At 40.0% G+C, this 16,280-nt stretch overlaps 1 protein-coding gene across 6 annotated transcripts in view; it reads left to right on the top strand.

The window, feature by feature from the left end:
- Positions 1-323: 323 nt before the first annotated feature.
- Positions 324-16,280, top strand: part of SLC9B1 (solute carrier family 9, subfamily B (NHA1, cation proton antiporter 1), member 1) — a 44,681-nt gene continuing 28,724 nt past the window's right edge. For 2 of the 6 annotated variants that reach the window (XM_012727911.1, XM_012727906.1), the window contains exons 1-4: positions 324-2,883; positions 4,065-4,156; positions 11,010-11,079; positions 11,486-11,884. In XM_012727911.1, coding sequence (XP_012583365.1) covers positions 11,011-11,079; positions 11,486-11,884 — 468 coding nt within the window. In that variant the 5' untranslated portion in view covers positions 324-2,883; positions 4,065-4,156; position 11,010. Of the gene's footprint in view, positions 2,884-4,064; positions 4,157-8,143; positions 8,457-8,834; positions 8,860-11,009; positions 11,080-11,485; positions 11,885-16,280 lie in introns of those variants that run through there. The other 4 variants (XM_012727908.1, XM_012727907.1, XM_012727909.1 and 1 more) reach the window with 4 other exon arrangements.

The following is a 16,280-nucleotide window of genomic DNA, read 5'->3' as shown; positions in this document are numbered from 1 at the left end:
CGCGTTTCTCGAGCTCGCACCTGCTGGCGACAGGGGAGAGGCAGGGGCCTAACAGGCAGCCGGCCGTTGGGGGCTGCAGCCTGGCGTTGGGGTTGCTTTTTTTTTTTTTTTTTTAAGATTTACTTATTTATGCACACAGAACTGGGGTACAGGCCAGAGGTCAGGGGCGGCGAGAGGCTTCACCAGAGACAGAGTGGGGAGCAGAACAGGCAGATCAATGAAGTACACTGCTGAGGGGAGCAGCGGGCGGTCTGGAGAGGTCTGCCGCGCCCTGGGGTCACCTCGGGGGCAGGCGGGGATCGAACTCGTGCTCAAGTGGCTTTAGCTTCTCAGTGCTGCGCTCTATCCCGCTGCGCCACCAGGGAGGGCCCTGTGGTTGCTTTTTACACACTTCGGGGAGACACTCTTGGCTCGCACTGAATCGGGAACCGCACCCTGCGTTTGGGCAGTGCCAGGAACTCCGTCTAGCGCGGGGTAGGTGGCTGTTGAGCGATAAATGAAGGGTGCCGAGGGGCGTGCGTGGGCACCGTGTGTTCCCTGGACCCAGAGCCCAGTCTGGCGAGTTCCCTTGCTCCTCGAAGGTCATGCATGGAGTGTTTGTAGGAGACCTGGCGCTGTGACAGGTGTGATGACTGCGGTGCCGAGACAGACTGGCAAGATGCCGTTGCTGGTGCAGGTTTGATTCTAGTGCAGGAAGGTGGAAAACGAAAAGGCAAATATGGCACGAAGCAGAACGTTTTGAGCCAGTGCAGTGAAGAAGGACAGTGTGAAGGAAGAGGGCAGGGAAGGGTTGCAGTGACTGTCAGGGAAGGCCTCGCTGAAAAGCTGGCTCTGGCCCCGGGCTTCCATGGGCTGGGACTTCTCTTTTCCCTTTAATTTTTACCTGTTAAATTTTCTGGCTTATTTTTCTGGGGGGTTATATTTAGCCATTTGCATCATTGTGTGTTTATTAAAGTACAAAAGTTTACCTCTTGTACTCATGCTCACCAGCTCTCAGCAAAGGGAAGATGAAGGATAAAAGTTGAAAACCCTGTTGTCTCCAGACCTGGGATGACCAGTATCAGGAAGACCTGATTTGTAGTCATTCAGATAGCAATAATAGACACATTGGATTACCCTTTACATTTGTGCTATGGTTTTATTTTGTTTTCTCATTTGATTTTGTAACTACCTTTTTTCAGACAAGGAAACTGAGGCCCAGAGTGTTTAAGGCTCTTGACCAAGGATGCATGCGTAGTGTCAGAATCACTAACCACAGTGTTATGACAATAAGTCCTATATTTTCCATTGTAGCCGTTTACCTCTCTGCTTTTTTGTAGTTTAAAATGTCTGAAGTGGTATCAAAGGAAAATTGCTAGATAGTGATTACTGACTCTAAAGTCTTAGGTAAAACCTTTCTGTGTTTGCTTAAAATCCAACAGTTACGGTACTTAAATGCTTATTTCCGCCTACTGTGCTGGGTAATTTAAAGAAGTGATTATGAAACCAGCACGATTTAATGTAGTAGGGAAGTAGATGGAAGCCCAAGGCAGCCACCAAGAAGGTTTTCCTGACCCTCTCCCGCACACCACATGAGCCCCCGCACTGTGGGGTCCTGGTGAGTGGATGGGTGGCCGTGTTGATCAGGTGGGTCTGTGCTCCGGTGAGTATTGTGGTGAGCGTACAGGATAAGGTGGACATTCCTCACCAAACGTTTTGTAGCCTTGGGAATAGACCTGAGGAGGAAAGATCTTGAGTTTGGGTGTACACCGAAGAGCATAAGATGCTTGTGAAGGCAGCCAGTTAGAGAGGTCTGGTAGTTAAATGCGCCAGTTGCAGTCTTGAGCATATCCAGGCCATGCTCATCAGCTCTCAGTGATTTTTCTTAACTTCTTAAGAAATGACTATAGAAAGGGGCACAGAGAGGAACCCTGACATTTACGAGATAGAGGAGACTCCTGTGGAGATGACCAGAGGCAAAAGGAACGCAGAGCAGTGACAGGACAGTGCGGCATTCACAAAGGGGGACTTGGTACAATGCTGCAGGGAACTTTACTTGGATGACCCTTAAGCAACTAGGTATCACCTTAAGTGAGCAGATGTGCAGGGTGGGATATTCCCGGCAAATAAAAAGAAAATAAATAATGCACACAGTACAATTAGCCAACTGGCTGAAATATAGGGTCAGGAGAACTGGAGAGAAAACCCACAGGTGGCCATGCTGTGGAAATGTTGGGCATCGAGTATGTTGTATAACTCAGGAAACCGTGGTGTATGTGCTAAGAAAATGCTCTGGCGCTGGGGTACACTCCACTTTATAGTGGGTGCAGGATCTTGGCCCCTGAAAAGAACAAAAATGCAAGATAATACCTGAGCACAACTACTAAACACTAAGAATTTTAAGAGACAGTCAATCTGAATTATGGTGGTAGTTGAGCTCAGGCTTCTTTTTTGATTAAATGTCAACGAGTTATTATCTTTTAAAATAAAGGAGTTAGCTTGGGTGTTCTTTATATAAAATGTTTTGTGGATATAACTCCCAAGTCCTTTTTTTTTTTTTTTTTTGGAAAGACTAATACTGTAGTTGTTTTTACTTTGATAGGGCAGGTGCTGTGATGGGGTAGTTGCTATGGTAAGTGCATGTGTGAAAATTGAAAAAACCTTGTGTGAAAGGGAGCACCGTTCCAAGATTCTGAAATAGTGCATATTTACACAGCCACTCGTGCATGCACTTCCCCAAGAGTCACTTGACAAATGGCTATTGGGTATCAGTTTTGTGCAGAGGCTCCCTGGCATGGAGGTGTGGGCTACATAGTGAAACATTCCTGAATTCAAGTTCCAGGATTACCACTCTTCAACAGGAGGAAGAATGTTGCAGTCTCACTTGCATCAATTTGTATTTAGGTCTGTGAGCATGCCATTCTTTCAGGGTTATTTGTCTTAGTAGGTATCCAATTGTTAATTCAACTGTCAAAGTTAATTGGGCATTTCTTAACTCTCTAGGGAGAAGAGATGAGAAATGACTTTAAAGTGTTGAGCTAAGTCATAGGAATCTCCACATTTTCAAGGACTAAGAATTGGCCATAATTTTTTGCTGAATCAGTGTGTAGTAGAGTCACTAGATGGCGCTGTTTTACAGCGTTGCTCCAAAAGGATAAACTGGTGCAAAGAACACTTGAGAAGAGGGACCCCCCCAGGGCAAGTCTAGAAGTCTATATATCATGTATAGACTATATATCTATATATAGAAGTCTAGAAGTCTATATATCAAGTCTAGAAGTCTATATATCATATACATGCATACATGATATATATATATATAAGATGTGAAGTTCTCAAATACCATGTCCAGGTATCCTCTTACCCTGTTTCTTAATAGGTGCATAGACTTAAAATTGATAAAGACCTGAGGTCATCAAATGGCCCTCCATACCCCATTTTATAGATTTGGGGTTGAGGAACAAAGAGAAATAACAATAAATATAGTCAGTATTGTGTAACCAATTAAAATCTGAGTGCTTAGATTACCCAAATCTTTCTACAACATCACAGTATGTTCATTATGACTATGTACAAAGAAACTCTGTGGTAGAAGTAGGTGAAGAAAGCACCTCTAAATCCATTTTGAAAAATTCCTCTTTTTTAAAAGCAAATATTAGCAATATGATAATAGAACATACTTTGAATAAAAATGATCAATGGAATGCCATAACTTTTTCTAGGAATTATGTATACCCCTCAATCTCCATAATAGCAAGATATGTATGGATTTATTTATACCTTGCCTCATTCCAAAAAGCAATTTAAGGTTACTCAAACATGGCATAAACTGAGATGGTAATACCTGTAAAATGCTGGCATGGAAGACGCTGTGAAGTCTTGGTTTTGTTAGTATACAAAAAGGATGGCCTGGTATCCAGTAAACTCAAATTCTGTTGTCTATTCTCAAATTTGACTCCACTTTCTCTAGCTTGAGCACTAAGAAAAGTAGATGGTGTCAGCCCATTGAGAAATGACAAGAGACTGACTTACCTGGGATCATACACTAGTTGATTTCAAAGACCTCATTCTTTCCGTTATGCCAGCTGTCCCCGTGCGCAGTGAGAGGAGGACTCTCGGGATATAGTCACAGCAAGGCTAGACACCTGGAGCCCTCAGTTACTTCTGAATAATCCAGGTAGGCTTTTGATATATCAAGTTGTTTTTTTCCCAAATAATTGCATAGAACTATCAATAAGATGCTTTTCTGTGAAGAAATTGATTCCTAAAAAGTCTAGTTAAGAGAAAGGTAAAAATCATGAGTTTAATTTCTCTACATTCAAAATTATAAAATTTATATTGTAGTATGGAAAAAGGCATTTTAAAAATTGGTCAGATAAAAGAGGTATTCAGGAGAAGAGAAAAGTCCAAAAATAACAGAGATAGGGAGACAGTGACCGCAAAAGACAGTGGACGGGCACAGGGTTAAAGGGGAACAGAGCAGTGAGGTTGCTGAGGCCCAGGTATTCTGCCTAGCCAGGTTTTTTTTTTTTTTTTATTTATTCATACAGAACTGGGGTACAGGCCAGAGATGTGGAGGGTGATAGGATTCACCAGAGACAGAGTGGGGAGCGGAACAGGCAGATGATCAAAGTCCACTGCTGAGGGCAGCAACGGGCGGGCGGGTCAGGAGAGGTCTGCCGCGCCATGGGGTCACCTCCGGGGCAGGCGGGAATCGAACTCATGCGGAAGTGGCTTTAGCTTCTCAGTGCAGTGCTTTAACCAGCTGCACCACCAGGGAGGGCCCTTTTTTTAATCACTCTTCATTTTCATAACAATGTATGCTTCATCATCTTCGGCTAGCCAGTTTTGAACCCTGCATTATTCCATTATCTGGGCTTTTCTTCTTCAACTTTCTCTATTAAAGGAATTCTCTCATAGTCAGGATCCAAATTCTCTCATAGTCAGAGTCCCAGTCCATCAAAACATCTACTGTTTCAGTGTTTGTTCTGTAGCCGTGGAATCTTTCAATGAGTTGTCCTGTGATCCCTTGTCTGCAATGTGGTCATTAAGGATCTTACTCTATTCTTTGCTTGTTCTTTCTGAATGCATTTAAAAAACTTATTCTTGCTGTTGGAATCTCTTACTCTACTAAAGATAACCAGCCAGAAGTGTTTCTTTGTTGTTGTCATCATGAACATCTGGCATTTATTTCGTTCTCAGTTCATTCAGTGTTTATTGCACAAATAGAGGCTGAGTCCCTACCTGTGTGCTAGAACTATGTAGGTCAAGGGTAAAACCCAACAAGTCCCCTTCCCTTTTGGGGCACACAGGCTTCCGGTTCATCCAAGGTGGAGCAGCACCCCTACCACCTCTTTCTACTGCTCACAATTAACAAGTTTGGATGAAATGCAAAGAGCAGTTCCCTAAAGACTGTGAGAAGTAAGCAGAAGCAAGTGTCTTGTAGGAGTCAAAACCACAGGGTTTCTTCAGTGACTTGAGTAACCTGAAGGCTATGCAAGAGACCAAAACTTATTTTATGGCAAGAATATCTGGAAAATGGGCCCTGTAGTCCAAAGAGAGTGTTGGGGATCCTGTTCTCCTTTTGCACCTTTGCCCCAAGGGCAGGCTCTTCTTAGACATACAGACAGCTGAAACTCAGGAGAAAACCCCCATCTTTTTGCCAGAAGAGTCAGGATGAAGACCTTGAGAGATAATAGCTTGTTTCTCTGTGGGGGATGGGAGAGGTGGGGGTTGGTGGTTGTGGATTTGGAGGAGGAGAAAGCTTGGAAAGCAGGGTTCCTTAATTCTGTGCATGAACCCAGTCACATCTTGCCTGCACTTGACAGGCCCAAGGCAGCATAGCAATAGTTTCAAGAACTGAAGTAAAATACAAATAAAACTGATAAGCAAAACTTTCTACTGGCCAAGGCACAGACAACTCTCAAGTGGGACAGACTAATGACAGCATAGCAGGCTTTGAAAAGGGACTGAGGTTGGAACCGATGCCACAGAAAATGAGAATTGACTGTCCATGCCTGATCAAGTCAGTTGCCTAATAAAACAAAAAAAATTTAAATATCCTCTAGAGGATATTAACAGGACCTAGAGTCTACATAACAAAACATCGAGGATATTCTCTAGAGGTACAGAACCAGGAAATGGTTGGGCTGTCTTAAGGAAAAGAATATTAACACATGCTAATCTGCAATGACACAGATGATGAAATTATCAAAGATGTGGAAGCAGCTATTATAACTGAGTTCATGTAGTAAACATAAGCACAGTTGTAGTGAGTAGGAAAATACTCATTCACAGCAGAAAACTAAAACGTAAAATAGATGCACATTGACAGAATTTGAACTGAAACATACAGCCTCTGAAATATAATTTTCACTGGACTGACTCAGTAGCATTTGGGAAATAAGTGAAGAAAGAATCGTGAACTTAATTACAAATAAATAGAAGTTGTCCAATCTGAAGATCACAGTAGAAAAACAAATTGAAAAATGAACAGAGCTTTGAGGATCTGTGGACTGTGCAATGAGACAAACACATTAAAACCTTTGGCACACATGCATAGTTACAGCTGGGATCAATGTTCTGAAGAATGTGACTGAGGTTCTATAGAACATACAAAAAATGGACCAGATTTAGAGCCTTCTATACTTGATAGTCAAAAATAATTCATAGAGTATTGGAATAATAAGGTGAATTTATCAAGCCTAGGTAGAGATGAAATAAAAATTACTTGTGTTGCTACATACCAACAGAAAACAAATAGTAAAAACAAAAATTTAAATATTATTTTGATAACATATTTTGAAAAACATTAAATACTTAGAAATAAACTTAGTAAAAGATGTACAAAACCTCTACACACTGAAAACTAAAAATAAATGAATAAATAAAGCTAAAGTAAAGAAAATCTAAATAACTAGAGGGAGGTATATTGTTCAAGGATTGAAATACTCAGTAATATTAGAATGTCAGTTCTTCCCAATTGCAATAAACTTCCCAATTGCAATTTTAGTCACAATTCCAGCAGAGAGAGTATGTGTGAATTGACAACTTGAATCTAACATTTGTATGGTAATACAAAGAGCCAAAAGTTATTCCATTTTTGAATGAGGGTAACTAGAAACCAGGCATCTGTAACTAGGGGCAAACACCAGTGTAATTTGGGCATAGGGTCAGACAAATAGAACAGTGTCTGGCTAGAACTACTTCTAAGAATACATGCATAGGTACCACCTGATTTATAACAAAGGAGGCATTGAAACGCAAGAGAAAAGGTTCCTTAGTAAATGGTGTTGACTCCACCAGATATTGATAAGGGAAAATGAACTGTAACGTCGCTCTCACAAGCCACATAATCAGTTCCAGATGGACCATAGACCTAAATGTGACAGACAAAACACAAATGATTCTTGAAGAATATGTGGGATAATACTTGATGATCTTGAGACAAGATTTTTGAAACAATAAAAACTCTAAAAATAAAGAAAAGGATATCTTGAACTCATTTAAAAGAAGTTCTTTTCATTCAAAAATACAGTGTCAAGGCAAGCCAGAGTAGGAAATGAATAATAAAAGATTTGTTTGTGGAGTACATAAATAACTCCCAACAATTCAATAAGCAAAGGAAGCTAGTACATTTTTGAAAATGGAGAGATTCAGATACTTGAGAATATATTCAAACAGCCAATAAATATCTGAAAATATGTTAATAACCAAATAAAACGTTAGTTGTAAAATGGCAAATAGTAAATAATTCAAGTGAATGATTGATAAGTGCTTAATGTCCAGTTTGTGCCAGCTGTTATATGTCAGCTAATCCTCACAATAACCAATAAATAAAGGATTATATCATTGTTTTACAGATGAGGAAGCTGAGCCGTGGGGGGGTAAATTTCTTCTGACAATTATTAAGACAGAAAGGGAGAGTAAAATCTGTTTCTGTCTCAGCTCTGAAGTCCTTCCTTTTAGTTCCCACCCACCTACCAGTTGCGCTCTGGGTCGTTTTGGGAGGGGGACAGGTGCAGCTCAGCTTGTAGCTGCTCACCTTTAATTACTCAGGCTCCATGCCTTGGTTTCATTGAAGCTTAGTACTTGACTGAATTCCAGTTCTTGGTGTCCTAATCCTGACACAGTTGCGGATGTTAAAATGTGCCGCCTGGTGTCTCGCTGTCCTGTTTGTGTGATTCTCGGTAGTTAGGTTTGCCTGCTTCTGATACATCGAACTAATTATGGTTCACAGAAAGTCTCTCTACATTCAGGTCACAGTTTAAATGCTACCTCCATCACTGTAAAATCTTCCTGGTTTGTATTTTTCAGATGCATCACATTGTTTATTCCCTTTTCCTTTATCCCAAACCAGAGCATTAACTCCTCTGAGAGTAGAAACCTGTTTCTGTTTTGCCTTGCTGTGCTTTATCTTCAGAACCCAAAGAATTGGGCATTCAGAAATCATTAACGGAATGGACTTGTGTCCTAAGGTACAACTCATGTATGGTTGAACTATGGAACTAATCCTCCTCCTGCCCCTTTAGACTTGACACAGCCTAAGCATCCATCCACCTCCTTGTTTGCAGCACTTAAGGATATTTAACTGCTAGCAAATTTTGATACCCCTTCATCCAATAAAATGTTATTTTGAAGGATTTAAGTTGTATTTTTTAAAGATTTATTTATGCATACAGAACTGGGGTACAGGCCAGAGGTTCAGGAGCAGTGAGAGGATTCACCAGAGGCAGAGTGGGGAGCAGAGCAGGCAGATGAACAAAGTGCACTGCTGAGGGGAGCAGCAGGTGGGTCAGGAGAGGTCTGCCACCCATGTGGGTCACCTCCCCAGCCTGGAATTGAACTCGTGTTGCAGTGTCTTTGGAACACTTCATAGTGGTATGTTGTATTTTTTAATCAAAATTTTGAATGTTAGTTTCTATTTTAATAAGTCATAAATTCAGTTATGATCCTTATATGTTTGTAATATTGTACTTAATTTTCATGAGACAATATATTTGTAAAGCACCTAGCACTTGTTAGATACTCAAATGCTAGTAGATTTTTCATTAAAAGTTTTCATTATTAAAATTACTTGTTTATCTACAACCACAATGATACTCTTTGTGGGAACATAAATGGGTACAGCCATTACATAAAACAGTATGGAGATTTTTTTTTAATTAAGTCTAGACGTACTTTATGATTCACTATCCCACTTCTGGATATCTATCCAAAGAACACAAAAATACTAATTCAGATAGATAGCTGCACTCCCAGTATCCCCCAATATCTCAGTATTATTTATAATAGCCAGTATTTTGAAAGAATTAAGTGCCTACCAGCAAATGTGTGGATTAGGAAGGCATGGATATATCACTCAGCTATATTAAAAAAAAAAATAAAAGCTTGCCATTTGCAAAATGGCTAGCTAGCTAGCACTAGAGGATTTTTTTTTTAAGATTTATTTATTTATGCATACAGTACTGGAGTACAAGCCAGAGATGTAGGGGCTGTAACACCTCACTGTGACACCAGGCGCTCCCCACTAGAGACAGTGGGGAGCAAAACAGGCAGAGTGAGGAAGTATACTGCTTAGAGGGGAGCAGTGGGCAGGTCAGGAGAGGTCTCCGGCACTATGTGCATCACGGCCGGTGCCAGGGATCGAACTCATGCTGAAGGGGCTTTAGCTCCTTAGTGCTGTGCTTTAACCCGCTGCACCACCAGGGAGGGCCACTAAAGGGTATTAAGCTGAGTAAACTAAATCAGACAAAGACAGAGACCATATGATTTCACTCATGCATAATAAAGAAACAACAAAAAACAAAAACAAACCATTAAACTGTAAGAACAAAATAGTGATTACCAGAAGAGAAGCAGGAGGGTGTCAGGTTAAAGAGGTACATTTTATTGTGGATGGAAACTGCAATGCTGGTGGCAGACATAATGTTGTATACACTGGTTTAGTTGAAAAGAAAGTACACTTGAAGTCCATTGACATTATAATCCAATATTACATCAATTAAGAAAAATTGCGTTTAAAAAATATATAGATATCTGAAACACTGACAGGTGTGATCATACAGGGTATCCACTGTTTAAAACTTGAAATCTGGGGCCTTCCTGATGATGCAAAATGTTGACTCAGCATTATAAAGCTATCTGTAGCCAATGCAGCACAAGTTCCATCTTGGCCAGGGAGTGACCCACATGGTGCAGCAGAACTCTCCTGTCTCACCAGCTCTTCGCCTTAACAGTGTATTTCAGTCAGTCCACCTGTTCTATTCCCCATCTGTCTCTGGTGAACCCTCTCCCCACCCGTCCCCATCCCCACCGCTGGCCTACACTCAGATCATGAATGCATAAATAAATAAATCTTTTAAAAAAAACAACAACTAGAAATCTTTACTTTTGTATGTAATACTAACTCAAGAATTTAAGTATATTTGTAAGGCAGAACATCGACCCTGCACTCAAAGGGACAAAAATCAGAGAAATTAGAAACAACTGGTATTTTAAAATAAGTTTACAGACCCAGCTCTTCTCTGGATGTGTTCATTCTTATTTGATATAAATATATTTTGATGCTACAAACTTTTCAAATAGACTGTCTATTAAGATAGTATGTATCAGTAACTTTTGGGGGTATTAATACAGTTCATCTTATTTCACTTAAAAATTTCTTAGTGCCTCATGGAGGAATGTAACAAAGTAGTAAATCAGTGTTGGAAAGAAATTACCTCAAAATACTAGTTCGGTGTATAAAGATTGATTTTTCTGGTATGTGCTTTTTAAGAAATGGACCAGCTTTATAAACTGTTGAAAATGATAAAATTTCTGAATGATAATGGTTTTTAACATGGAAGCATATGTTAAATAGCTTTAAAATGAATAGCTGGAGCTAATTTGACAATAAAGATGTCTGACTTAAGTATGGTGTAACTTTGACAACATCTTTAATAATATACACACTCAGTGAGCATGTTTGTTTTCAGTTGGATTTATAGTCCTAGTTCTCCTTTTAACTTGTTTTTTCTTTTAACTGCTAGCATGTACACCATAGAACCAGAAAATGAACACTTAGAGGATGAAAATGCTCAGTCACCTACAAGTCATCAGGTAAAAACTGAAATATGTAAGACAGTCATATTAACAAAAATTTTAAAGTTTGCTTACTAGATCTCTTTTTAAAAATGGGTAGTTGATTTTAAAATAGCTAGTTTTACTAGGTCCTCAGAAATGGGCAAAAAGAATGAAAAGTTGACAGGAGGTTTCTACATATTATTTCTAAGACCAGAGAGGTAAGATTTTTGGAATAAGGGAAATAATCTCTTGTATTTCTTGCCATGTCCAGGGACAAATCCATAATTTAGATTACAAGAGGTCAAGGTGAATCTAACTTCATTAAAACGTTATGTTATACATTTGAAAAGACTCAGTTTTTGCAAACATATAGATCTTTTATTGATCTTGTCTTACTAAATTCTAATTGTCGGTAACTAGAATTATAATTCACATCCTATAGATGGGCTCCCAGGTGAGAGAGTCAGGAAGTTCCCGTCCTCAAGCCTCACCTGCCACAGAGGCCCTCTATGTCCCTCAGGACCGCCTAGAAGCCCGGACCTCTGGCCTCAGCCGTCAAGACCACCTGAAAGCCGGGCCCTCGGGCCTCAGCCATCAGGACCGCCTGGAACCCCGGCCCTCGGGCCTCAGCCATCAGGACCGCCTGGAACCCCGGCCCTCGGGCCTCAGCCATCAGGACCGCCTGGAACCCCGGCCCTCCAGCCTCAGGGGTCAGGACCACCTGGAACCCCGGCCCTCCAGGTTCAAGGGTCAGGACCGCCTGGAACCCCTGCCTTCCAGCTTCAGGGGTCAGGACCACCTAGAACCCCCGCCCCCTGGCTTCAGCCCTCAAGAGCACCAGGTAGGCCAACCCTCTGGCATTAGCCATAAGATTAAACTTATGCCAAGGTGGAGGAGGTGGGAAACCCCGGCCCTCAAGCCCCACCAGCAACAGAAGCTCCCGACACCCCAACCCAAGGGCCCACCCTGCCCCCAGCCACCTGGGGACATCAGCCATCGAATACACTCAGTAAATGTGTGCCTTGGTGGAAGCTGTGGGAAACTCCTACTTTCAAGCCCGAATGGCCACAAAGGCCCCCCCACACCCAGCCCTTCTTTCCCATCAAGTAGACACATACCCAGGTGGGAATGGCAGGAAACCCCCACCTCAAGCCCTACCCACCACAGTATCCCCTGGGCCCCACAGGAGCACTTGTAAATCCCGCCTCCCCACAGCAGTGGTCCAGCTGATAGCAGCTTAGGGAGGAGCCATGGGAGCCCCCAATCACACATCTGTGCCCTGGTAAGAGCACCCAGAAGCTATGCCTGCCAGCATGAGCTTTAAGGTGGCTCTATGCCTAAAACAAATCTCAAAGCAAACAGTGGAAAGAAAGAAAAATAGAAACGGTCAGGAAAGCCCTCTTGGGACCAACATACCACAGAGGGAAAATCAGCCTCCAGAACCCAACAATACTGATGTGAAGGAATTTCTCTGACTGATAAAGAGTTCAATCACCACAATTAAAGCACTTAAACATGGAGAGAAGGAAAAGAATGATGTGAGAAATATAATCAAAGAACTAAATATGAGAATAAATCTTTAAATAAGAAAATAAAGGAACTGCAGGGTGTTATAAGATCGATAAAGGAGCTAGAGAAATCTGGGAAAGCCATGAAAATATAATAGATGAACTGTAAGAACATATCAGTATTCTTGAAGATACAGTTATAAAAAGAAAAAAGAAAAGAAAAGAAAGGTACAAAGGAAAAAGAATGAAGAAGCACTTTTAGAACTATCTGACCCATGAGGAATGGAAATTTGAGAGTTATAGGAACCCCAGAGGGAGGAGAGACAGAGGAACTGAGAATGTATTCAAAGAAATAATTGAAGAGAACTTCCCAAATGTGAAGAAGGAAATGAAAATAGACATACAGGAAACAACACCAAATTACCATAATTGAAGGAAAATTATAACAAGATACTTAACAGAAAAGTCTCAAGATTCCAAGACAAAGAAAAACAATGATAATGAAGCTGTTTAGGGGGAGGAAACATAACCAGTAAAAGGAAAACTGGTAAGGCTGAGCTCAGACTTCTCTGAATAAACAGTACGGGTATGAAGAGAATGGAGTGACATAATCAAAAAATGTCAGAACAAAAAAGGTCAGCCAAGAATACTTATTCCTGGAAAGCTCTCCTTCCTATGTGAGGGAAAACTAAGAACCTTCACAAACAAAATCTCCAGATATTTGTTTCTACTAAACCTCTACTCAAAGGAATATTAACACCTTAAAATCTAAACTAGCAGAGGAATAAACAGAGAGACCTGTACCAGGTATTGAATAGAACTATAAAAAAAAAAAGAACAACTTGACAGTTAAAATCTTTCCTGTATCAGTAATCACCCTAGATATTACTGAGCTAAGTCACCAATAACAAAACGCAAGTACTGAGCTGGATTAGCAAACAGAGTCCAACCTTCTTCTGTCTCCACGAAACATACCAAAGTATTAAAAGGTAAACACAGAATGAAAGTAAATGGTTGGAAAACAATTCTGTAAGCAAATAGCCTCAAAAAGAAGGCAGGGCAGCCATACTTAGAGCAGATAAATTAGACTTCCAACCAAAAAGGGTGATGAGACATAGATGGACACTAGTGATCAAGGGGACCATATACCAGGAAGTCGTAACACGCATCAAGATATCCTTACCGAATGAGGGAACACCAAACATACGGGGCCATTACTGTCGTCTCTGAAAACAGACACTAGAGAAAACACATGTGGTAGGAGATTTCCCCCTCACACCACTGGACAGATCAATAAGACAGAAAATACACAAGGACAGAGTAGCCCTAAATAAATATCTGGACTCTATAGGACCCTGCACCCTTCTCCCTCAAACTTGAATACACACTTTTCTCAAGTGCACACTGATCATTCTCCAGGATCAACCACATAATAGGTCATAAGACAAACATAAACAGATGCACAAAGATCAAAATCATACCAACAATCTTCTCTGACCATAAAGGAATCAACTACAAAAAGAAAGCAAGTAAAACCTCTGTTATATAGAAATTGAACAACACACTATCAAAAGACCACTGGATTAATGAGAAAATCAAAGAAAAATTTAAAAATATCTTAAGACAAATGATAAAAGAGAACATAACTTTCCTGAATATACGGAGCACTGCCAACGCAGTAATAAGAGGAAAGTGTATAGCAAGCCAGGCCCACATCAAGAAATAAGAAAGAACGTAAAGAAACAACCTAATCTCCCATCTTGAACTAGAAAAAGAATAGCAGCAGCAACAGAATAAGCCAGTGAACAAAAGGAAATTATAAAAAGTCCAGCAGAAATAAATGAAGTAGAGGTAAAAAAGGTGATCCAAAACATCAATGAAACCAAAAGCAGGTTCTTTGAAAAAAATAAAGTTAGCAAACCCCAGCCAGGCTCCCAAAAATGCAGATAACTTTAGTAAATAGGATTATAAATGAAAGAGACATTACAACAGACACAGCTGAAATCCAGAGGAAAACCAAAGATTACTGTGTACATTATATGCAAACGAGCTCAACAATCTAGGTGAAATGGACAAATTCTTAGAAGTATACAATCATCTAAAACCGAATAAAGAAGAAATAGAAAACCAACTACAGGCAGCAAAATCTAAAGTGTAATCAAAGCCCTTTGACCAAAAATAAGCCAAGACCAGATGGTGTCACAGATGAGTTCTACCAAGCATTTGAGGAACTGGTGCGCATTTTACAAAAACTCTTTCAAAAATAGAGAAAGAAGAAATCATATGGAACGAGTTTTACAAAGCCAACATTACACTAATATCAACGCCAAGAAGACTGCACACAAAAAAGAAAACTACAGGCCAGTCTCCCTAACAAGCAAAGATGCAAAAATATTCACTAAAATCTTAGCAGACTGGATCCAACAGTGTATCAAAAGGGTTATACACCATGACAAGTGGCATTTACTCCAGGAACACTAGTATGGTTCAGCATCCAAAAATCAGGTAATGGAACTGAACATAACAAAAAAGAAAAATGAAAACAGTATGATCATATAAGTAGATTCTGAGAAAGTTGAACATGACAAACTTCAACATTTATAATGAAGGTCCTTGAAATTCTTGGTATAGAAGAACATATATTAACATGATAAAAGCCATATATGACAAACGTACAGCTACCGTCATTCTTAACAGTGAAAAACAATGTGTTCCCTTTAGGATCTGAAACAAAACAAGGCTGTCCACCTCACCACTGCTTCTCAATATAATACTGGATGTCCTACCAAGAGCAATTTCACAATAGACAGACACACCAGAAATCCAAATAGGGAAAGAAGAAATAAAACTCACTGTTTGTAGATGATATAATATATAGAGAGAATGCTAAAAACTCACCCCAACAACTAATAGAATAATAAGCCAATTGAATAAAGTAGCAGGTTTCAAAATCCACATACAAAAATCAGTACCCTTCCTATATGCAAATAGTCTGAAGAAGAAGAAATTAAGAAAACTATCCCAATTACAATTGTACCAAAAAAAAACAAAGTATCTGGAAATAAAATTAACAAAGGAGGTGAAAGACCAATACAAGGATAACTACAAAACAATGTTAAAAGAAGTTGAACAAGACAAAAAGAAATAGAAAGTTATTCCTTGTTGTGGCATCGTTTTGATAACAACTTGAATGTTCCTTTGTATAATTCTCAGCATTGACAGTAAAAATATGTTTCTAATTATAAATTTAATTATGAGACTTGGTGGTTTCATGAATTTATAAAATTATATTGAAAGTGTACTTTTTAAAAACCGTATTTGAAAAAATGTTCAACATCATTCGTAATAAGGGAGATGCAAATTCAAACCACAAGGAGATACCACCTCACCCCAGTGAGAATGGCACATCTTCAAACAACTAGCAACAACAAATGTTGGCGAGGATGTGGAGAAAAAGGAACTCTCCTGCATTGCTGGTGGGAATGCAAACTAGTACAACCACTATGGAAAACTGTTTGGAGGTTCCTCAAACTGCTAAACATGGAGCTTCCCTACGACCCAGCAATCCCACTCCTAGGTATCTACCCAAAAGACACAAAAATACTAATTGAAAAAGATACCTGTACCCCCATGTTTATTGCTGCTTTATTTCCAATTGATAAAAACCGTATCTGTTTTACTTCAGATCAGCAAAGATAGGAATACTTAGGAATATAGAGAAACTAAGGA

This window comes from Condylura cristata, unplaced genomic scaffold (assembly GCF_000260355.1).
Source record: "Condylura cristata isolate star-nosed mole 26May11 unplaced genomic scaffold, ConCri1.0 scaffold00021, whole genome shotgun sequence".
Lineage (NCBI taxonomy): Eukaryota > Metazoa > Chordata > Mammalia > Eulipotyphla > Talpidae > Condylura > Condylura cristata.
The sequence above is the reverse complement of the archived record's forward strand: the minus strand, read 5'-3'. Positions and strand labels throughout refer to the sequence as shown.